This window comes from Colias philodice, chromosome 31, assembly GCF_061535455.1.
Source record: "Colias philodice isolate Cphi_HAF_F1 chromosome 31, ilColPhil1 Martin Lab GWU primary, whole genome shotgun sequence".
Lineage (NCBI taxonomy): Eukaryota > Metazoa > Arthropoda > Insecta > Lepidoptera > Pieridae > Colias > Colias philodice.
Window position 1 is genome coordinate 995,122 of NC_143116.1, and position 24,251 is coordinate 1,019,372.

A 24,251-nucleotide genomic window follows, 5' to 3' on the forward strand; every position below is an offset into this window, starting at 1 on the left:
CAATTATGTATTAAATTAATATTAAAATATTAACTGGGAAATGTATGTGGTTGTTTATGTGTTAAGTTTTTATGTTAAAATTGCTGAAGCGTATTTGATGAATTTTAGAATAGAGACTGCACAACGAAGGGAGAAAAATATGACAACATTAACATTGGATAACATAAAATAACAATTTAAGATAATAGTGAATAATGAATAGGAAATTAGAAAATATTTTATTTCAATTTTACTCAGCATTATGTGAAATTATTCGCATTAAAACTATTGTAAATGTTAAATTATTCGCATTGAAAATAAATTTAATAATCTCTAGAACATGCATGTTAATTAAAAACTATTTGCTACGCTTTGTTCACAGTAGGACGCCATTTTTATAGAATATAGCCGCCATAGTTGCATAGAAGTAAAATGTATTGGCATAACGTGTGTATGCAAATTTTGATTATCTGTAAGTATAAATTTGAATTTAAATATTACTTCTACATTTTTTCCTTCTTTTTAAATGTATCTAGTTTAATTTACTTTTTTCAGCTTTCGTTACAATCTTGTATTTATTATCCAAAAAATCGGAACACAGAAAAAGATTTACCAGTTACGGATATGTGAAACGACCAAACGAACAACCAAACATGGATGTATGGTTTGTTGACTCTTCTAGAATCGGTGCTAAGGATTTCAATCCTAAAAATTATTATATTGATTAATTTTTTAACGCTTTTCTTGTTTTATTTTACCATTTCCAGAGTAATAAAAACAATTACTACTTTGCAAGAGTAATAGTAACTTTTCACTGCATTAACAAGATTTTCTCGAAAAGTTCACCACCCATTATAATGAATAATGGGTGGGTTCAAAATATTTTTGCTCGATTCCAAAATCCAAAGGACTAGAATTCAATTTAACTTTATTGATAACCTTTTTGACAGTGGCATTTAATAGGATAGGATTTATGACATATAACAATTGTCATTTCAGAAATTAGCTTGTTGATTTACTTTCGAAGTAAATAAATAAGAATTACTCGCAAACATGGTCGAACCAGAGCAAGAAGATGCAATTAATTGCGAACAAGAAGAGATCCAAGAAGCCAGGTCACTGGAAGCTACCGATGCAAGCTATACATGTCCCAACTGCAACAAGCAATTTTCCAGCTTAGAAAACTTTAAAAGACACACAGAAAATCGTATTTGTGACATGAAATATACGTGTAGATTTTGCTATTCTGCTTTCGGCCGTTCAGACCACTTGCGACGTCACATAAATTGCGTACACAAGGTTGAAATGATTTCACATTGTCCTTTGTGCAACCAAAGCTGCGGCGACAACAGAGAAGTCGGCAAACATATAATAAAAGTTCACAGAAAGTCTGTGAAGTTCCCGTGTCGCGTGTGCGGTTTCGAATGTCGATTGTACTCGGAATTAAAGCAGCATGAAAACAGTCATTTAAATATAGTTCAGAATCAATGTATGCATTGTAATTCTCAGTTTAAGCGGCGAGATCACATGTTACGACATATTCAGTCTCAACACCTGAACGCGACGTTCAAATGTACGGAATGCGATAATAACTTCAAAAGAAAGGATCATTTGACTAGGCATATGAGAGAAAAACATAATGTGGTAATATATTAATAAAAATAATTTAGAATTAAGATTTAGATTATAATTTATAGTTTACATGTAATGGATTTAAGAATGAAACAATTTTAAGCGAAGTTAATGTGCTTGTATTTAAATTTTTATTTCATTTGTTATGTTTTTTTAAATTATACGTTTATCTCATTTTTATAAGCAAACGGATCAAAATAATTATCAGATAAAAGTGATGACATTCAAACTCAAACATTTATTTATTCAATTAGACTTCTAGAAGCACTTTTGAATTGTCGTTACATATTTTTAACATTGACCACCGATTCAGAAAGCAGTATCTATGGAGAAGAACCGACAAGAAACTCTATAGTTGCCCTTGAAATAACATATATTCTGTATAAATTTGTGCAAATTGTTAAAGTCCGTCAGCTACTCAAAAAATAGCTTTGCTTCTGTATCTGTATACAAATAAAATAGACATTCTAGTTTACCTTGTAAAATTTATTTAAATACATACACATAGTATAGTTTTTAAATACTTCTGGTTTTATCCATTGTATCGTATTATTTACTAGCTGTGCCCTACGGTTTTACCCGCGTTGTTCCACTCCTGTTGGCCTTAATGTGCTGATATATAGCCTATAGCCTTCCTCGATAAATGGGCTATCTAACACCGAAAGAATTTTTCAAATCAAACCAGTAGGTCCTGAGATTAGCGCGTTCAAACAAACAAACTCTTCATCTTTATAATATTAGTATACATTTCATAAATTATCTGTGGTATTTTACATATATTATTTTTATTTCTGTGTGAATGAAGAGTGGTACCTCCTGAAGCATTATTTGTTTACTAGTAATGTTCTGATCATAATAGTAATAGTTTACTTATAAGACTTTTTGTAAGCGATTTAAAATTTGAAAATGTCTGCACCTAAGTACCTATGATATTAAGAAAAATAAAGCATTTGATTGAGGTCTTTTATATTTGTATTATAATCCCTAAACCTAACAAATTTAATAAATGCGAAAGTTACTCTGTCTGTCTCTTCACACCTAAACCAGTGAACCCATTTGGATGAAAATTTGGTACAGAGATAGCATGAGATCTGAAAAAGGACATAGGATAAGTTTTATCCTGTAAATCCTATACAAATAGGAACTATGCGGGTTTTCTTTGACTATGTGGTAAGCTAATTATATCTATTGATGATTAAATTTTTGATAGTAAAAACAAAAACATCTGTTTCAAGTTTTTGACATAAATATTTTTTATTTCTTTCTACTGATTTCAAAGTGAATGTTTCACACAATAAAAGCAGATTATTATTGTTGTCGATGATATTATTGGTAAAAGGTGTAGATAGATTATTATTAGCGCTCCGGGAATGGCACGTCGAAATGTTGCTAACTGGCCACATTTTACTTTAGTTGTCTCTTTTGCTTTCAGTTGACTGCTGTCAGTTGAATCATGCTATCTCACATTGACGTCGTGTGTGCCCTAATATGCCGTTATTATGGATCGAATGTTGTATTGGTAACCCGAGTGTTAACCTATCTACTGTCTATTAAATTCCAATTGAGAGGTAGTATGAAATTAAAAACACAGAAATTTTTACAATTTTATTTATAAACCAACAACCTATACATAAGGTGTAGAAATAAATAAGCCTAGAGAAATAAAATAAATCTAAATAAGTGTTAGAAATTACAACTAAGGTTATAAATAAAATAAAGCATACAAAATTTTATTAACATCAAAAAAGATAAAAAAAATCAACTATCTACTATTTCCCTGATGAAAAAGTAAGATGATTAAAACTGATATTTCATTTTTAAAAGTTTCTTCTAACATTAATTCTATGAAAAAATGTTAAAATTTTAATGATATTACTAATTCTTTATTCATAAGATATTTTTTCAACAGCTAAAAATGTTAGTTTTACATAGTAGATAGAGCGTCCAGCAAAGGGGGCGTCCATAAATAACGTGAGGTGTTTAAGGGGGGTCGAGTCAAATCTCATCTAATCTTACGTTGGAGGTCTCGGCAAATATCACGCAATATTTTTCTCATTGAAACAAAACAAATTATACTATTTTGGTCTATTTAGTCTATTTATTTAATTGTACATGCTTAAGATTTAATCTTAAGCGTAATCGTAGTACGATTAAGATCATTTACTAATTCGTTCGAAAGAAAATAATTTTATTCACACTACGACGTTATATATTTACTGCATATTTTTAAACCACCACATGAAAAATCTCACGTGAGATTTGTGGATGGGGGAGGGGGTTGAATAAAATCTCACATCTCACCATTGCAGAAAATTTAAAAAAAACACCTCACGTAATTTATGGACATCCCCAAACTTCTTGACCAAAAAGTAGCGTGGTGGGGGAAGTTTGCGCATCAAGTTTTATATGCGCAATATTTTACGCATTTAATTTTTAAGTACATTTTTATATGCGCAAGCTTCCCTCACCTCGCTACTTTTTGGCCAAGAAGTTTGCTGGGTGCTTTAACTTTAGGCTAAGTTAAGTCTAACTTAATGCTACTGATAAATAAGTTCACTTGCTTTAAAAAGTATATACTGATTTTATTTAGGGACTAATTTATGACAAATCTTCTCTGTAGAACCTGCTTTTATAATTATTATGGGAGACAAACATATAAAATATTATTCGAAACCTATTTTCTGTGTTTCTATCAGGCAATAAATCGAATACAAATATATTCTAAACTAGCTGCGCTCCTATTGGTCGTAGCATGATGATATATAGTCTATAGCCTTCCTCAATAAATGGGCTATCTAACACCGAAAGAATTTTTCAAATCAGCCCAGTAGTTCCAGAGATTAGCCCGTTCAAACAAACAAACTCTTCAGCTTTATAATGTTAGTATAGTTGATATTAATATATTTAGAAACATATTAAGTACGATGACAACCTCTGTAAGCTAGCTTTTTCTACAATAACTACTTATCTAATAATCTCTTTATTATAAAACATTTATATTCATAAATATTATGTTACAAATTTTATTTGTTATTGCTATAGCTAACTGATAACATATATCTATAAAATTTAAAACATTTATATGCTCAAATCCGAGATTTTTGTTAACATTAAAAAGTTAAATTTAATACAATATTTATGAATCTAAATGTAAATATTTGCTTATGAAATGTTAAAAATTTAAATAATTTATAAAGTATTACAAGAAAATTAATACACAAATAATTCTATTTATGTTAGTACAGAATTTAAGCATTATTTTTTCTTACAAGAAAAAATAAACGATAAGTAGTATTGACAGCACTTGAAATAATAATATCTGATAAGATTGGTTAAAGAAAAAAGCAGTTTTGTCTGAAGAATATAAAATCATGTAATGATATTATGGGGTTAATTTTATTTACTGTGGGTCATAAAAACAAGGTTTTACATTAACTAAGTTATTATAAAAATCATAATTTCTTATGAATTCTATTCAAATGGCTCATCAATGACTGTTTCGCCCTAAACTTCAATGAACAGAAGTCACATTCGAACGTTACATGTTTGTATGTATGCTTACTATTATAATGCTTGTTCAGCCTATCCTTGCTTGTAAATTTCTTTTGGCATTTCACACAAGAATTCTCCGCCAATGTTTGCTTCAATTTCAAATGACGACGTAAACAATATCGCGACTTGAATGTTATCGAACAAGACTCGCATTTCGACTTACTTTTAACTTGATGATGGGTCTGACAATGAATATCCAAATTGCTCTTCTTTTTGAATATTATTTGGCAATCATTGCATTCGTAAGTCGCTTGACTCTGTTGCAGCTGATGGTTCGACGTCATATGACGGAAGAAGTGGCTGTTCTGCGTGAATTTAATGCAACAATATGGACAGGTGTAGATATAGTTTGGATCCAGGTTTTGTTGTAAAATCTCCTCTGGAGTCCTTCGCAGCGCTGGCCGCGTGATGCGGATCCTTGGCCCTGTTCTCCCTGGTTTCTTATTCATATCTATGTTGTTCATTATTCGTGGAATGCAAAAATGGAGTTTTATTGCATTATTATTTGCATCTACAAATATACTTTTACACACGTAAGCAGTTAATTAAAACTCCAAACATTGTTTTAAGTTATGAAAATGGAATTCGCACACTTTAAACTCTTAACAAAAGTTCTAAGAATTATTGTACAATAATTAAAAGTGATACAATGATGAATTTAACAAAAATAAATGTAAATAATTGTAAAAATTAAACAGAAATGTAACGTCAAAATGAAAATACTTGTCGAAAGCGATATCTGTTCGGAAATTGGTTTACTTTCACTTCACTTTTTACAAAGCTTTCACATGTTTTTGAAGTTAAATATAAAATAAATATTTAATGTTAATATATATTTATTAATTTATGAAGATCAACCTTATCCAATAATGTTTTATACAAAACAAAAGCCTCATTATGCATTAATCTACTTTACTGTTCTGTGCATTCAAATATAAAATTTCTGAACGAAGATGCCAATTTGCCGTTATATTTTTTAATAATTTTTCCGTCCTTGAAGCTTCATGGAATTTAGGTCAAACAAAAGTTTGAGCATCAGCTGTGCTATAACAATTACAATTATTTATGACTTTATAATCACCTCTTTTGCATTATGTTCTACTTATTAAACAATATTATCTAACGGTTACAAATTATAATACCTATCGTATACTATAGATTTAGGATATTAATTATTGTAGGTGCTTTAGGGAGCTTTTACATTCATTACGGTGCTAGTAAATTAACCGAATTCAATACATCACAATTCACAATTAAATAAAGATATTCATTCCATAATGCATCAGAAAAAATGGTTTCTAGTCAATTAATCTTCTGGTTTCTTAACCAAGTGGCAATCAAAAAGCCGTATCATAAAATTTTGAAAACCTTTAATCAAAAAAATATCTGCAATTGGCTTGTAACTAACATCATAATAAACAAAGATTACATAATGACCATTGTCCATCTGTAATCTTTTATAATCTGATCTTGAAAAGTCACGTTTTAAACCATTTATCATCACGTACTAAAACAAAGGGAATAAGGTGTAAAATAAATTGATTTGGCAACAATACAAATATTTCGGAATGATTTTAAATGATAATATAAATACGGCTTTCTTTATATATTGTTTTATTAATCGAAGAGACAAAGGTTTAGTTATATGCAGTTGGACTGTATTATTATTAATTTAATTTTGTATTATTTATTTATTACCTGGTGACAAATATAGGGCCGCAACGGCCTTCTACAAATAAAGAGGGTTCAATTATTACATAAATTAGGGAATTGTAAGCGTCATGGCAACATTATGCACAACTGTTATTTTTGCCGCCGTAATTGGGATAACGTTTGCATTTGAAAAATCCTTAGTTGTAACGACTACAGAGGGAAAAGTGGAGGGAAATTTATCTCCTACCGGTTTGTATTACGAATTTTTGGGGATCAGGTATGGAGTTCCTGTCAAATTTAAGGTAAGTTAAAATTAATTTTCACTTTTCATCATTTCATTACTTGGTATTGTGTTGAAAATGTATAGAAAGATTTAAAATCATATAACTCTATGAACAATAGAGCATTGTATTTGTATCATCTATTAAAATATTATCAGAATCGCGTGACTTTCAGGCTAATCTAGATTTTCAAGGACCGTATTCATTTTATAATTTAAAATTAGGCATTCCCATGTTCTGTTTCTTCTACTTTTATCAGAATATATTATCCAATCCCACAAAAACATAAAATCTCTTATTTTGCTATCTCATTGTATTTATTTATGGACTTCAACACGTTAAATAAATCAATATTGTTAAATACATCTACCAAACTGGCGCATTACGTCGTAAAATAAATAAAAAAAATACTCTTTTAACAGGCACCAGCTCCACCCCCTTCATACTCTGGCATCTACAAAGCTGACCACCAAGCCGTACTTTGCCCACAGTTCACTACATACGACCCTCTAGCCGCACCTAGTGACAACGAAGACTGCCTTGTCTTGAACATTTTCACTCCAGCCTTCATCAACTCCACCTGTCCTGTTATGGTCTTCCTTCATGGTGGAGATTTCGGCGTCGGTTCTTGTTCCTCTATCTTCTACGGCCCACAGTTCCTTATCAGTCACGGAGTCATTGTAGTTACGATAAATTACAGGCTAAATGTGTACGGCTTCCTAAATCTTGGTACTAAAGATGCTCCAGGAAACGCTGGGCTTAAAGATATTAGAGCGGCATTGCGGTGGATTCAGAACAATATACGCAATTTCCAAGGAGACCCGGATAATGTAACCGTGTTCGGACAAGGCAGTGGAGGTGTAGCAGCTATATACTTAACAATGTCTGATAGCACTAAGGGTTTGTTCCACAGGATTATCTCTGAAAGCGGTACGCCGTTTTCACCACGTTCATTCGATCATTTCCCATTAACAACCGCAAGTAATATTGCTAAATGCTTGAGCCTCAAAACCAAAGACCCCAAAGCTTTATTTAAACTGTATTCAGAAACTCCTATCCCTAAAGTAGAAGAAGCTATACAGACACAATTGAATGCGAAATCAGTGTTCTTGCCCTCCGTCGAGAAAGTATTCAAAGACGAGGAACCGTTTTTAACAGACACACCTTACAATATTCTGACGAAGAAACCTAGTTGCTTCCATCCCGTCCCAACGGTTATAGGCATAAACACAGTAGAAGGTCTATCAAGCATCCTCGACTATGAAACAGTGACCAATCAAATGAACAGAATAGAAAATGAAGATTTCTCAACACTAGATCAGAGGAACTTCGTTGTACCACCTGAAGAAAAGGAAGATTTTAGACAATTGCTCAAAGACACGTTCTTTACAGATATATCGTCAGATGAATCTTTGGTTGGTGGCATTATTAACATGAACACAGATTTCTGTTACGTAGGACCTTTAGCGTTATTTGCTGAACTATACGGCAATAATACAGACTTGTATCAGTACATTTTCAGCTACGTCGGTAACAGGAATCTAGGAAGGTTATTGACGAACAGTAGCTTGCCAGCAACATCACATACTGATGAATTATTTTATGTGTTTGAATTGGAGAGGCTACCTTTGGTTATGGATGAAAATGATGCAAGGATTGTCACGTTCATGACTCAATTGTGGACTAATTTTGCGAAATATGGGTAATTATTAATTATTTTAGTTGTATTAATTGTTCCAATTTATAACCTTTTCAGTGGTTGTTATGCTTTGAATGAGTAAAATCTCTCCAGACATAATTATTATAAAATTTGTAGTCAATTCTATTACATTAAGATTAAAAGAACGCAAAATCATAGTTTTGACTTGAACATCTGAGCAAAATTATTTGTTCCTGATTTCTTGATTTAAAGCATTGAGTATTTGAAATAACAAAACTGTGAATTCCTTTATATTAAAGACTAGCGGTCCGCCCCGGCTTCGCCCACCTACATATTTCGCAACAAAAGGTCGCCTATGTTCTTTCTCAGGGTCTAAAGATAATCTGGGCCAAATTTCATTAAAATCGGTCCAGTAGTTTATGCCTGAAAACCATACACACATACATACATACAAACCTTTCCTCTTTATAATATTAGTATAGATATATTTTCAAGTTAAATAAACGTCGTTTACAGATTATAAAATATATGCCAAGATTCCCTCTTTTACCATAAGCCATAAACTCGCATCTATAAGACTTTTTATTTTAATTCACAGCACACCAACCCCAGACACTACGAACGGTGAATGGCTGCCATTCCCACATCATCTAGCAATCGACCTGGAACCCCAATACGTCGCACCCCTAACCCCAGAGAGAGCGCAGTTTTGGCGCGCACTTTTCCTCAAATATGGCGCCGACGTTTGTGATAAATGATGGCAATACTGTAGTTGACAGCTGTCAGTGTTCAATTATTGTAGATAATAAAATATTTATTGAATAAATTGTTTTTTATTACTTTCCGATACCGATTTTAATAAAAAAATTGACCCTATTTGTGCAATGTGAACTCAGAAGTTAGAAGCTTATGAAAAATACCAGACACATTCACTTTTAATATTTCACTTATTTACATGAAGATAGATTGTCGACTACAGGAATCGAACCTAGAATTATTTTTAATTAAATTAGCATTGGTTATGGATATACACACCGGCCTACTTGCCCACTTCTTACTTCTCTTTCCGATCAAAACTACTATTTAAGTAACTCTGTCACGCAGATAGAATATAATGTACCTATAAGATAATGTAAAAAATATAAGACTGAGATATTTGAGATGAAAATGATCTACGCCTAGATATCGAAAAATATAGGGAATTAAAGGGCAGTGCATTGAACAGTGTTCAAAGTATTAACAAAAATAAAAGAATTCAGTAAAAAATCTAACAATTTATTAAAATATGTAAAATAGACAACATGTTTAATTAATATTACTGTGCGTGCAAAAATACCAACTACTTAATATATCAATATAATGCAGCTATATACAAAATATGAAAACATACTATATGTACATTATTTCAAGTACCTAATAATTAATTATTACAATAAAATTATTATCCTATTAATAACGTAACAGCGAGCCTGAATGTTGATATTATACTTTATTCATTAAACTAGCTGTCCCGGTTTTTTTTTAATTGTATTAGAAGTGACTTCAAATTAGTTAGAGCTGTAGAGTTTGTTTGGTTGAACGTGCTAATCTCAGGAACTACTACTTCGAATATGTGATTCTATGTTCAGTGTTACTCTCATATAAGCGACTTTAATCAATCAGAAATAAGAAATATATCAAGATATTTATGCTAAAATGTTAGCAAAAAATATACATGTTGCATACATATTACATGTAAATAAGTAACTCTACTTTTACAAACATTAAACTTTAAAATTACAAAAACATTCTTAATTTTTGATCACTTTAACGACAACATTCACTTAGTTTAAAAATAATTCATTATTCAAAATGATGTATTGAATATTGATACACACAATAAAAAAAATCAACCATTTATATTTATAGTCTAGAAACTATCAATTAATAAGGCCACAGTGTCCTATAACATTTTTTTTTCTTTTCCATAGACATATTATATTTTAATTATTCTATTTCATCATATTAAGTAATCTGATATGCTTAAAAAGTCACACCCTTAATCCTTCATGCGTGTTCATGTTCGGGCTAATAAATTAATTTATAGTTTTAATATTTGAATAAACTATCACGAAAAATAATGCGAAAGCGAAAGCTTAGTATGGGAAAATGGTCCTGAATCGCAAATAAGTCAACATTATAAATTATTTTATCTCTACATAATCTTAAAATCAAATTGATTTCACATTTCAAACGATTAATCTCGAAATTACCGGAACAAATATTAAAGTTTTGTAACTATGTAGTTACTTAATCCATAACGATTTACGCAGAATATTTTATTTGTTATCGATGAAACGCAATTGTTTTTTTTTTCATATAGCTAGAATAATAATTATTACAACATTAATTTCCTTTAAATTAGGTATCAAACATTTGTTCCAATTATGATACATGTTTAATGTTTATACTTAGAAGCCTTGCTTATATTTTTTTTTAATTTACATCAACTCTACATAATTAATAAAGAAAGTTTTCCTTAAAATACTTAAAATTATTTCGGAAAATCTCACAACACACATAGATACGAAATGACGCTTTGATTCTTTCATCCAAAGCTTTTTATCTTATTACTTAGTTACATTATTTTATATTACAACAATTATTTACTTTTCAACAAAAAAATCAAGGCCACATTATCTATACCGTGTTTAAAAATCTCAACAATAAAACCCTCCGCAAATTGGCGGCAAACTTTTCCACCAATCGAAAAACCCGCCAACATCCACAGAGTAGACAAAAAATACGCGCGCTCCTGTCAAAATGACATTCGCCGAAACGTCAAATTCGAAACGTCACTGTCATCGTTCAGCTCGATGAATCGGAACTTTCGCTCGTTTCCCGCCTCTTTTTCTTCTTTTCTTTTTGCCTGTCATGCTTGTCCCTGTGCCTGGGGCTCCGTTTGGGGCTCTCCCGACGGACGCGGTGATGTCAAATGCCCGAATCGTCTGTTGTGTGATGGATGTTGTTCAGGGATTCTTCGGATGAATGCGTCTTTTGTTTCTTTTTCGATCTGAAATGAACAGAAATAACTCTTAACCATATTCATTAATAACTTCTACAAAATAGTTTATGCGTCTCTACGTTCAGAAACAATACTTTAAAGATATTAATTATACTTGTCAGAGGGTAGCCTTATCACTTCAGAGAGATCTCTTCCAGGCAACCCTCTGTGGGAGATCTATGTAGTAATAATATTTTAAATTGAATATGAAAAACCAATAATTCTATGTTAAGTTAGCATACTCATTATTATTTTATTAATTACTGGTATACTAATTTTAGATAAAATTTTCCGGTAGACCGTACACTTTTATGCGAAATTTTATTATATTAATAGTTAGATAGACATTGTCAACTTTATAAAGTGTAAGGGCGTATTCAGAAAGAAAGCTTGAAACTTATAAGCGCTTATCGGCGCTTGTCATGTTCATATATTTTCCTGTCAGTTGACAGGAAAATGACAGGAAAATATATGAACATGACAAGCGCCGATAAGCGCTTATAAGTTTCAAGCTTTCTTTCTGAATACGCCCTAAGAACGAAACCTATTTTAATAAATAAACATGCCCTTACCCTTTTTTCTTCTCATTGTCGACGGTAACTTGTTCTTTGAAGAACTTTGTCAACTCCAATTCTTTGATTTCATCGGAATTTGTTAAAATGATTGCTCTGTAAAAAAAGTTTTAAGTTTAATTTATAATATAACTAGCAAACCGGGCGAACTCCGTTTCGCCACCAGAGACACATTTTCTTTGCTATGTGTATAAACCTCACGGAGCCTGAGATCTTTCCAACGAATGCAAAACCGTGGATATCGGTTCGTGCATTCTGGAGTTATAGCGTCAGGAAGGAAAACCCGATTTATTTTTATATAGTAGAAAATGAATCGCAAAATGTGTTGGTAAGCGCATTACTCGAGATCGGCTGATCTTATTTCGTTAATTCTTTTTTTATAGAGGATGGTTCTTATAGAAAGAAAACGTAAACATGTACCACGGACGAAGCCGGGGCGGTCCGCTTGTAAAATATAAAGTTAAATTAGCTTCATTCATTATTTTCGTACTGGTGTACTGGGATATCTTTACAGACTAATAATAATTTGCATCATTTAAACTATATACGATATAATACCACTAATACCTACCTTCATATCTTCATCTATTTACAATTAATATAAGAATATCGTGGGTCAGGTCATTCTATTGTATAGCAAGATCATTAAACCGCGCCCTTAGATAGTGCTGTACCGTTTTGTATCGATAGTCGATAAAATTTTACAATTTACTTCCTGTTTTAATTGCTAGTCCTGCTTACATACTTTTGTTAGTTGTATTAAGAGATAAAGTAAATACTTATATTTCTCAAAGATGGTAGAAACATATTTTTTTCGGAAAGACGGAATAAACACTCATTTTATGATGTAATTCAAACTAAAACCTTTGTTTTACGACTCCAAAGTTGTGTAACAAATCACGTTTATTTATTTTTTTTATTTATCGCATGTATAATGTTTATTCTTTATCTGCAATGGCATAATTATACTAAATAATTTATTTATTTACGTTTTGATTACTATATACCTACTAAGAAAATTATTATTACAGGATATCCTAATTCGAGATAATATAAACCAACTACTTATTATTATTGTAGCAAATGAGTATTATTATAATGTACAAAATAAAACATTATTTTGCATTTTACTGTTGTTTCATTTCAAAAGAGAACAAATTTAATACAATACAATACAAAAGCATAATATTACAAATGCTAAATTTTTACCCAGTTCAGAGAAATATACAAGTTTTAAATAACAATTTTGATAAGTGACGCCATGAACTCCATTCCCTAATTTTATCGATTGTCGATTTGTGACCTTCCACTTTTAAACTATCGATAGTACCACATCACTAATCGTGATTCGGAACCCTCCTATGTCAAGGTGATTTCACCCTTTCAAAGCCAATCCAACTACTAATCTATTCTATACGTATAAGTAAAATTGAAGCTTTTGTCTATGATTTGAAAATAACTTTAGTTTTCTCTCTTGCTAATCATATTAAAATAGATACTTTAACAAACATCACTACATAGTGTAAAACAAAGTCGCTTTCTCTGTCCCTATGTCCCTTTGTATGCATATCTATATGTATATTTTAAACTACGCAACGGATCAAAATGCGTTTTTTTTTAATAGATAAAGTGATTCAAGAGGAAGGTTTTAGTATAAATTTATTAGGTTTTAGACAAAGCGGGCGAAGCCGCAGGCTGTAAGCTAGTTATAATATAAAAGATAGTGTCTGTATGTATGTTTCTGGGATAATCTCTAGATAGCTGAACCGATTTTTATGTGCCTTCACGACTTACCTTATTCTACCGCCATCGATTCTGTCTTGTTTTTTAGGATCGCTGATAACGGCAATCGTGGTTTCGGCGTTGTCTTTTCTATGCCTGTGCTTCTTGGCTTTATGGTCTCTGTGGGATAAATAATAAATTAAAGCGGTCATAAATATTATTCGCGATAATAGATATAATTTATGACAGGAATATTGTTAAATTAAATGGGTTATCTAACGCTGAAAGAACTTTTCAAATCGGACACGCAGTTATTTTATTATTATATTAGCCTTATATTAGCGCGTTCAAATAAACAAATACTTCAGCTTAATATTATTACTTAATACAAAATATTCACCTGTGTTTATCTTTCCTCTCGCTCGACTTGTGTTTCCTTCTCTTTTTATAAACAGAACCGTCACCACCTTCGTCTACCGTTTCCAAATGCAGTACATATAACCTATATATTTGTAGTAGTATCACCTAAAACATTTCCTGTTTTGTATTACTTAATTACAATAAAAACAATCTTAATTTTTTTTCTCTAATTATCAGCTTTTTTAACTCTTATTGAACGACGCATTTCAAGTACACAATAACAAAATGTAAAAAGGATACTTTTCGAATTACTGAAATATCTACAGGGTGTCCCACTGTTGGTATACTAAGCTCAAAGGAGTTTATAGTTTTGCATACGCTGAGTGCGTATAAAATACTTATAAAATTCCAGACGCATTTTTTTTTCAAATAGGTGAATTCTTAAAACTCTATGTGTAAGTACACCCATAACAAGCAATCCGCCCAACTTTGCCACCCACACGTGAGCTATCGTTTAAGATTATGTTTTCATAGACAAAATGCTCACATTAGAGAAGCGGTATATGCCGGCTGCGCGAAGCTAGAGAAGAAAACATGGATTTTCAGGAAAAAATTAGCAAAATTTTTTACGTAATTTTGATGTTTAAGTATTTTTTGCGTGATCAGTGTATGCAAAACTACAAGTCCCTTCGCGCTTACTTAGTATACCAATAGTGGGACACCCTGTATACAAAGGCACAAAGTATTGTGATTTGTAGTGCATTTACACATTCGTGTTCGCCATTCGCCTCGTCAATCGATGCACTGCTTTTAAAACATGCGTGTTCGTTATTCGCCTCGCTAGTCCCCACGAATGTTTAAATGTACCATAACAATTTGAACTAGACCCGTTACTAAGTACTATTTTTTACTATTAGGTGTCTTTACCATGTTTTTGTTAAAAAAATCTTTTAAATTAGGTACCGCACATACTTACCAAAGTATTTTTACACGTGAAGAATATATTCATATAATTGATAATCTTGTAGTGTCCAATGATTAACAGTCGGAACGCCAAAAATGGCGCGTCCTGTAATGCTATATTCATTATAATAGCACATACTTCTATAGAGCAGCAGCATGCCCGACTCGTATTCCTAAAATTGTTCATATTAATAAAAAAATAGTGTGCTGAGCACACGTGTCCGAAGTGAAACTTCTTTGGCTATTCAAAGATACCAAAACCTTTTACTCCATGACGTGACGATATTGCGATGAATTTTACTCTCAATAAAGAAGTTTCACTTCAATAATATGTCACTGTAAAAGTGTAAACACCGTTAGATTATAATCTCGCGAGATAATGCCCTGCGAAATTGTAAAGTGTCAAAATTTTACATTAAAACTAGATGTACTCTGTAAAACAGTTATTACAATTTAACGCATAACTTTTCGGTAGATAATCTATCGACATGAAACCGTTAAATTGTGAAATAGGCATTCCATATTATGATGTTATAGGTTAGGTACGTTTTATTAAAAACTTCACAGAAAGGTCCCTTGTCACCAGTCGCAACTTGCACCCGATTGACGTTTGTGAAAAGGTAATCTTGGCATAATACAGAACTGCTTAAAAGTTACATTTGGTTTATTAGGTGCTCATGCAGTTGGTAATTGCTTAACACATACAGCATGTTGAGAAAATATAAACAGTATTGTCTTAGCTCAGCCATGCGCTAAAGTTTGCGTTGATTGAAAGCAAATTGAAATGCAAACTACTTATACCTAGTTACCTATATATTTTATCCTTCTCGTTCAAATAGTTTCATATATTTCTATATTAAGTATTTACATAATATTATCTTAGAAATTATCAAAAAATAAAAGCTTAACACATTATAGCTATAACGCAATGTCCCCCGTCGGCTTCCAGGCAGTCCACAAGCAGGGACGTTTGAAACTACTCATAAGAGTAAATCTTAATCTTAATCTTAATCCATACTAATATTATAAATGCGAAAGTAACTCTGTCTGTCTGTCTGTCTGTTACTCAATCACGCCTTAACTACTGAACCAATTTGCATGAAATTTGGTATAGAGATATTTTGATACCCGAGAAAGGACATAGGATAGGTTTTATCCCGGAAATCCTACGGGAACGGGTTTTTCTTTGAAAACGCGGGCGAAGCCGCGGGCGGAAAGCTAGTTGTCTATAGTTTGTAAACGACGCCATTTGTAAATAACGAAATTACACATCATGAACGCAAGCATTCATATACATAATGCATAGATTAACTTATACCAGATAAACATGTTGTTACTACAGTAGAGTGCAGTTACTCAATGCAAGCATTTTATCAAAGTAAAAAATACAGCTACATTTTCAGTTAATGAAAGCCAGCAAGCTCGATAATGCAAGTTTAAGATATAAATGCATTAATATAGTATGTATGTTGCAGCCAACAGGGTATATTTTATTATTCAAGATTTCATAAAAAATGTTAAGTCTGTGTCTCTTTGACAATAATATTATAAAGTATCTTCTATTAAAACTTGATTTAATAATGATGCTAGGCTATTAAAAAAATGACTGATTTGTCCAATTGGCTGCTACACATGCATTATAGTTGAATTATCTAATTGTTGCATACAAGCGAAGCGGCGTGCTCTAAATACGTACATGTCAGACCTATGTGCGGTGCCCCTGGACTTCCTGGACTTGGTCGCGGTCAACACGACCGTGAATTGGACCAGTGACCACGACCAGATGGCTAGCGTGAGCAGGACCAATACTTTTTCCGTGGCCACTTTTTCGTCTTTGAAGGAGTCGAAGAATTCGATTATGTCCGCTGCTGTACCTTGTGGGGGAATTTTAAGGTTATGAGAAGTAAAAAAAATAAGCGTTAATTTTATAGTAAATAGGAGTTACATGTACTATACAGTTATGTTATTTAAATATCGCAAGTTGAAACTTGAACCAGAACAAGGAATAAATATATTATTCTATCAATAATAATAGGTACTTATGTATGTCATCAGACGAGAGAATCTCAATTCTTTATATCGATTTAGTAGCTTTTGTCTCATTAGATACACAAAAATAAATCTATCTCTTCATATTACTATTTACTTCGTAAAGGAAAAGATGGTAAAAAAAACTGGTCAGAGGTTTTTGTGTGAAAGGATAACAAACATACGTACAATTTATCAAACTTTCTCATTCATAACAGTACAGGATCTGATAATACACACTTACCAATATAAACCAGCAGCAATTGACTCAGCTGGTCCCTAGTCAGATCACCCTTGGGCAACAGCCATCTTCCCACAATAAGGGTTAACATCAGAAACTGTTCTATCAGTGTCACCAACATGTCTGTTGGAATCTTGGTCGCACCAGGGATTGGTATCTCCGTCTAGTAAAAATATATGGTTTTAAAAGAGCAACGCATATATTTGCATGCTTTATACAAAGCGAAACATGATGAACAATTATTTCTTCACACCTCTCTGTACCATGTTTAAATTGGCAAATAAATGTTATTTTATTTTATGTTATTTTTTATTTTTCTCCGTATAAACTGCTTTCCGAATCGGTGGTTGGTAAAACTATTATGACGATTCAAAAGTGCTTCTAGAATAAATAAATAGATAGTTATTTCTACTAGACTACAAGCCCGCATATGAAAAAAATATGGGTCAAATGAACCACCACGGGTCATATCTAGAACGAAAGAAGAGCAAAAAATAATAAGATTCATCACTATGCCGTCACTTGTAAGCTGTCCAACTGAGTGCAGATGAGAATTGAAAAGTACAGGTAGACTCGGTAAATTTTGGTCATATATTTTTGTACGGCATTCTTAACCATCGATAGATCCATTAAAAATAATAAGAAACCGCTCAGTGCCGTACAAAAATGTTGGTCCACCAAGTCGGAATTTTTATTTAATTTCCGAGAGTTACCGGGGGTAAATTTGGTCATTTGACCATGTACGGCATCTGTGTCATACTATTGCTATACTGCTTTTAATCCATTATTCCGCAACGCCGTACAAAAATCATGGGGACAAGGGGAAAAAATCGAGAGTTGCAATCCCCTCTCTTTCCCCACTCCAGGGGGTCATTTGACTAAGTACGGCTTCGGTTCCAAAACATTATCTAGCACTCAAAAGTACTATTAAAAGCAATGCCGTCAAAAAATAATTGTTCTTTTAAATATATACCAATAATCATCTTAATTTCATCGAATTCTTGATATAAAGAGCTGTAAGGTCATTTGACCCTGTACGGGAACTTTTTTTTTAACATGATATTGTAAAATTCAATTGTTGTATAGTATTGCCGTTCAAAAGAAACCGTTCTAAAAAAAGTTATAGAGAAATGCAAAACCAGAAATTTTGTTAAAGTTTAAACATCGTAGATTAATGAAATATAATAGTTTTCTACACTTTATTCGTTGTTTTAAATAGTATTAACATAGATAAATTAGGAAAAAACGATGCCGTACATTTTTGTGCAGACCACATCTTTTAGGCTGATGAAAGCGACGAAAGCTACAATTTTAAGGGTGCTTTATGGCCATTTGATACAGTACGGCATTAACATATTTTTACCCAACTACGGCAAAGCAAAAGGAGGGTTATGGTTTTGACAGGTCGTGTATGTATGTTCATCTATTCCCTCGTAACTTCTAAACTATTTATCAGAATTCGACAAATGACATATCATTAGAAGCGTCTGAATTGTTCACTGGATAACCAGCGACCAGCTAGCTAAAGGCTATATGGGGTTTCACAAAATCTAATGTGGTGCCCTCCCTCTAGCGGACAAAACATACAGAGTAAAAAAATAAAGTTAAGATAAATATGCCGTGTTTGGTATCATTTGAAAGCGCTTTACTTGTACATTTTGAATATGTATATATTACTAACATTTGCTTGTGACTTTACCTGTATTCATGGGCTGATTGCATATAATTCACATCTTTTCGTTCATAGCTTTTTTATTAGTTCATCAATTTAACGGAGTCCATTCCACTTGACTCCGACTTTCCAAGGTGATAATTAACCACCTCGAGCTTCTTAATATTAATGTATATTTATATTTTATTATCAAAATATAAAGCAAACATTTCGTTATATGGATTTTTTCTTTTTCAGATTTTTCCCCTTTGAACCAACGAAAATGTACGGCACATGAAAAAATATTATCTATGCATAAAATACTTTAAAAATAAATTTATTTCGTGTTGTGTCAAATGACCCCCTGGAGTGGGGAAAGAGAGGGGATTACAACTCTCGATTTTTTCCCCTTGTCCCCATGATTTTTGTACGGCGTTGCGGAATAATGGATTAAAAGCAGTATAGCAATAGTATGACACAGATGCCGTACATGGTCAAATGACCAAATTTACCCCCGGTAACTCTCGGAAATTAAATAAAAATTCCGACTTGGTGGACCAACATTTTTGTACGGCACTGAGCGGTTTCTTATTATTTTTAATGGATCTATCGATGGTTAAGAATGCCGTACAAAAATATATGACCAAAATTTACCGAGTCTACCTGTACTTTTCAATTCTCATCTGCACTCAGTTGGACAGCTTACAAGTGACGGCATAGTGATGAATCTTATTATTTTTTGCTCTTCTTTCGTACTAGATATGTCCCGTGGTGGTTCATTTGACCCATATTTTTTTCATATGCGGGCTTGTAGTCTATACGTAATTTGCTTGCAAGTGAAGCTTTTTTATGCTACCTAAATTCGTTATATTAAAACTAGATCGAGAATTGGTCTACTTGTGTACATTATAGTAATAATATGTTACTTACCTCTATATAAGTGATGTTCGTTTTCTTTTGGAGTCGCAAATCCACCTTGTGTAGTTCTATAAGCCATATTGCAGGCACAACCAGACCAAGGTATATGAATACAGACGGACAGAACCTGTGAATATATTAGTATAGAAGCTAACTGTTAAAATTAATGATTGTTAGCGTATATTTTTAAATTGTGAGAAATGAGAAGAACATTTTTATCACTGCACTTATCACGCACCCCACAACTTTCTACTCACAACAAAATGGGTACCTATTGGGAATTGAAAATGGGAAAAAAATACATAAGCTAGAAAACATTTATAAAGCTCTAACTTAAAAAATATATAAAGAAAGAAAAATAGAGGTACAAATAGTAATTAAATATGTAGTGTAATTAGGTAGTGTGTCCCAATTAACATGATAATAGCTAATCTAGTTCTGTCATAAAAGTGAAGTCCCGTGTCCCCAAATGGGGTAAGGGGCAGATGCATTATGCATACATCTGTTTCACTGATCGATTTTCTTTAGGGACAAGTAGGTGATCAGCCTTCTGTGTCCTGCCAGACCGAGACGTTTTCTTCGTCTCCACCGGGAATCGAACCCAGGACCCCTCGGTTCTACGCTCACGCGTCAACCACTGTACCAAGGAGGCGGTCATCATCATTTCAGTACTGTCATAAAGGACAAGTAATTATTTTTATTATTTTATACGTTATTTTATTTTCCTGGCATATTAAGTAATTTTCATGAAATAAGAAATAATTTTTAATGTTACATTGTTGTGTTGTTATCTCCTGTAAAAAAAATATACCATAACTAAGAAGACTGAATGAAAGTTACATGTGATGTCATAGCGTGTATTTTTAACCCTGCACGCAGAAACGGGTTAAATATAACTATTTATGCTTAGTATCTATGTATGTTTGTATGTCTCTATGTCATCGTAGATTCTTCGTAGCAATCGTAGCAGTAGTCGTATACAAGTATGTAGATATTTGGCAATATCGACGCAATCTCGGTAAATTTTAAAGTCCTTACTCATCAAATTTTAATCTAACATCTATAATTTAATTAGTTCTATCTATTTGAGAATTATACAACCGAAAAATAACCTCATAAATTAAGTTTTTACAACAAATTTAAGATACAGCAAAAAGTCTGCTAAATAATCAAAACCTTTCAGTATTTTTTGAGATTATCCAAAAAAATCGAATCATTCCTTTCATAATATTCGTATATGTAGATGAGCTACCCACACCCAAAAATAACCTATAAAACAATCTCGTAAACATTACGAACGATAACTATATTTCTGAACTGTTTATAACTGTCATCTAATTGGGTGCGCCATGTTTGCAACGTCACGTCCGACAGTTAAATTACTGATGATTCATTCATGCTTTCTATTTGTAGTGTTTACAGTTTATTATTAACTAGAGTTGAGGTATGGCAAGGATTTTTGTGTTACTAATTCGATTTTTAACGACGGTCAACCTATCTTAATATGTATATATAAATCTCGTGTCACAATGTTGGTCCTCAGTGGACTCCTAAACCACTTAACCGATTATAATAAAATTCGCACACCATGTGCAGTTCGATCCAACTTGAGAGATAGGGTAGTTTGAACATGTAGGTACCACGGGCGAAGCCGGGGCGGACCACTAGTTGGATTATGTGGGTATCTGTATTAAATTTCGTTCCCTGTTATATTTCTCCATAATTCACGGGTACCATCAAAATGAAGATACCTGGACCTTTGAGAGGCTTACGTGGGGACACAGGTCCAACTCGGAGAGACAATTTAAACAACTTTAATGTGTTGTGTTATACAATTATCATAGTACGTGAAAAAAATACAGATCTTTCCTTTTAGTTTACGAGAGTTCCTCTTTTAAGATTTATTTCCAAAGTAGAGACATCATAAATGAATTTTATAACTTAATTCGAGCAATGAATGCTTCTGTTTAAAATAATTAAATCAAAAAACAAAACTAAAAATCACAAAAAATCGCAACTAATATCATCTGTTTCGGTGCTACGATAGCGTAGACCAGCGTTCGTAGCCGTAGCATTGAAGGTAGAGCCAACAGTGCATCAAACGAGCGAATGCTCATTCTTACCTCACTGTGTCAAATTCTTTTAGTGTAAACAGGCGTAGATCATTCTTTCGTTGTTCTTAGTGCGTTCGAAAAGATTCTATGCAATGTTCTAATACTGAACAACACTGAATACTAGTTTTCGTTTACACTAAAAGGTCACGAAAGAATGCTCATGTTCTGGCTCTAGGCCTATGTTCGCTTGATGTAAATGCACCGTTATGTGTATAAGGTGTGTGTACATATACCTAAAGCCTAGATAGTATTGTGTAGACTGTAGAGTCTATAAAAAATAATTTAGAAAGCCAACCATGTTAACATTACTCACCATTTCCACTCCTGATTCTCCTTAATGGTCAATGTGAACACGCCTTCGAAAATAAGTAACAATATAGGCGAAGCCAAATACCAATACTCCATATTGTCTTTGAAAACTGTCACTTGCCATATCGCGACGATCCCATGGCACGCGAACACCAGACGGGTGATCACCGCCTTTATTGTGGCCAGAACTTTTCCAACGTTCGCCATTTTGATTAATTATCTGTCATGACCTTTCTTTGGCTGTATTGATGCGCCCTTCGCCTTAGTTTATTGGCTGTATGATGTCATGACCCTTGCCTTGTTTTTTTTTTTTAATTTTGGCGGTTAATTGATGTATCTGTAGCCAAAATCACGATGATTTTTTAATGTTTCCTAGTTAGAACCTAGGATTATAAAAGTTTAAAAAATGTATTTGAAAAATATTATTACGCGTTTCGACGTATGTATTTCCAATACGAAACTGTTGTAGTACTATGAAATTACTCTAACTTTAAAGTTTTCATAGATTTGATAGCTTAATTGAAATATTTTTTGGATGTTTTAGATTTAGGAGATATTTAATTAAATATTATTAAAATAATATCTCAATAAATAGGAGTATATCTATTACTTATTATCGTTTATTATGTAGTTTCTGTTAGGCTACGTTATATTAGTTTAGTCGCAAATAATTTTCTAATAAGTATCTACGACTTAGTTTTCTAAGCTTTTCGCGAAAAATAAGCAGTTGCGCAACAAGAAAATATTATTTGTTGAAATAACATTTAATGTTTGTATATATAGCATATCATGGCACTATTGGTTGTATTAAGTAAATAATTATTTTACTTTTATTTAAGCACACATAATGTAAAATCAAATATTTTAGATGTTATAAAAAATTGTACTTACAAATTACATAATTATGGACATAATAAACTGAGCAGCATTTTAATTGAGTTGATTTATTACAGTTTATTATTAGTGTAGGTAAACAACAACTAGGTACATAAAATAATGAATATATTTAAAAAATGCGAAGGCCTCAATACTTTTTTAATTGCAAATTGTTTTAAATTATATTTAATTATAAATAAGTAATTTAATTATGTTTAGAAAAATTAATCCAATATCACACAATTAAGTATAATTAGATATTTTTATTTCTAAGCTTTTGTTTTTATTTAAGTTCCAATTCAAAACATAAATAAAAATATTATATTATCTGTTTTTTTTTATTTAAAACAAACTGGCCAACTATAAAGATCAAAAAAGTAAAAAAAAAATAATCACATTATTAAAAAAAAAGTAATTTTCCCGCACTTTTGAATGTTACACGGATTAACGAAATCACAGACTGGACGCGGTGTCGCGGGACTTTGCAAATATAAAAATATACGTAGTTATCTATGTGCGTTTATTTACATAGTGTGTGATGTACATTGCTGCTTTCGGAATGACCGACTTTAAAAAAGAGAATATTGCACATACATAATTATTTGTTTATTTTTAGACAAAGTGGACAAAGCCTAGGATGTAGAGCTCGTAGTTTAAACTAGCTTTTGCCTTTAACTTTTTCCTATACACATTGGTA

General features: G+C 32.2%; 3 protein-coding genes across 3 annotated transcripts; 1 reads left to right on the plus strand and 2 right to left on the minus strand.

Moving 5' to 3' along the window:
* Window positions 1–4,049: 4,049 nt before the first annotated feature.
* Window positions 4,050–5,878, minus strand: LOC149475016 (uncharacterized). Its single transcript, XM_089713962.1, has one exon. It carries the CDS (start codon window positions 5,625–5,627, stop codon window positions 5,064–5,066), a length of 564 nt encoding a protein of 187 aa, XP_089570088.1. The 5' UTR covers window positions 5,628–5,878; the 3' UTR covers window positions 4,050–5,063.
* A 1,049-nt stretch (window positions 5,879–6,927) lies between these two features.
* Window positions 6,928–9,515, plus strand: LOC149475017 (juvenile hormone esterase-like). The gene is made up of 3 exons (XM_089713976.1): window positions 6,928–7,118; window positions 7,520–8,799; window positions 9,356–9,515. The coding sequence occupies exons 1-3, from the start codon at window positions 6,945–6,947 to the stop codon at window positions 9,513–9,515; spliced, it is 1,614 nt and encodes a 537-aa protein (XP_089570102.1). The 5' UTR covers window positions 6,928–6,944.
* Window positions 9,516–11,246: 1,731 nt separating this feature from the next.
* LOC149475018 (transmembrane protein 26) lies at window positions 11,247–23,091 on the minus strand. The gene is made up of 9 exons (XM_089713896.1): window positions 22,683–23,091; window positions 20,268–20,382; window positions 17,690–17,849; window positions 17,114–17,291; window positions 15,431–15,590; window positions 14,495–14,619; window positions 14,167–14,274; window positions 12,373–12,468; window positions 11,247–11,809 (listed from the first exon to the last, which is right to left on the minus strand). The coding sequence occupies exons 1-9, from the start codon at window positions 22,883–22,885 to the stop codon at window positions 11,728–11,730; spliced, it is 1,227 nt and encodes a 408-aa protein (XP_089570022.1). The 5' UTR covers window positions 22,886–23,091; the 3' UTR covers window positions 11,247–11,727.
* Window positions 23,092–24,251: the final 1,160 nt, after the last annotated feature.

Coding starts and splice junctions, on each gene's coding strand:
- LOC149475016 (XM_089713962.1), bottom strand. CDS start 5,627: ATGAACAACATAGATATGAATAAGAAACCAGGGAGAACAGGGCCAAGG.
- LOC149475017 (XM_089713976.1), top strand. CDS start 6,945: ATGGCAACATTATGCACAACTGTTATTTTTGCCGCCGTAATTGGGATA. Junction 7,119..7,519: donor GAGTTCCTGTCAAATTTAAG/GTAAGTTAAAAT, acceptor CTCTTTTAACAG/GCACCAGCTCCACCCCCTTC. Junction 8,800..9,355: donor ACTAATTTTGCGAAATATGG/GTAATTATTAAT, acceptor TTTAATTCACAG/CACACCAACCCCAGACACTA.
- LOC149475018 (XM_089713896.1), bottom strand. CDS start 22,885: ATGGCGAACGTTGGAAAAGTTCTGGCCACAATAAAGGCGGTGATCACC. Junction 20,383..22,682: donor GAGAATCAGGAGTGGAAATG/GTGAGTAATGTT, acceptor ATATATTCACAG/GTTCTGTCCGTCTGTATTCA. Junction 17,850..20,267: donor CGAACATCACTTATATAGAG/GTAAGTAACATA, acceptor TATTTTTACTAG/ACGGAGATACCAATCCCTGG.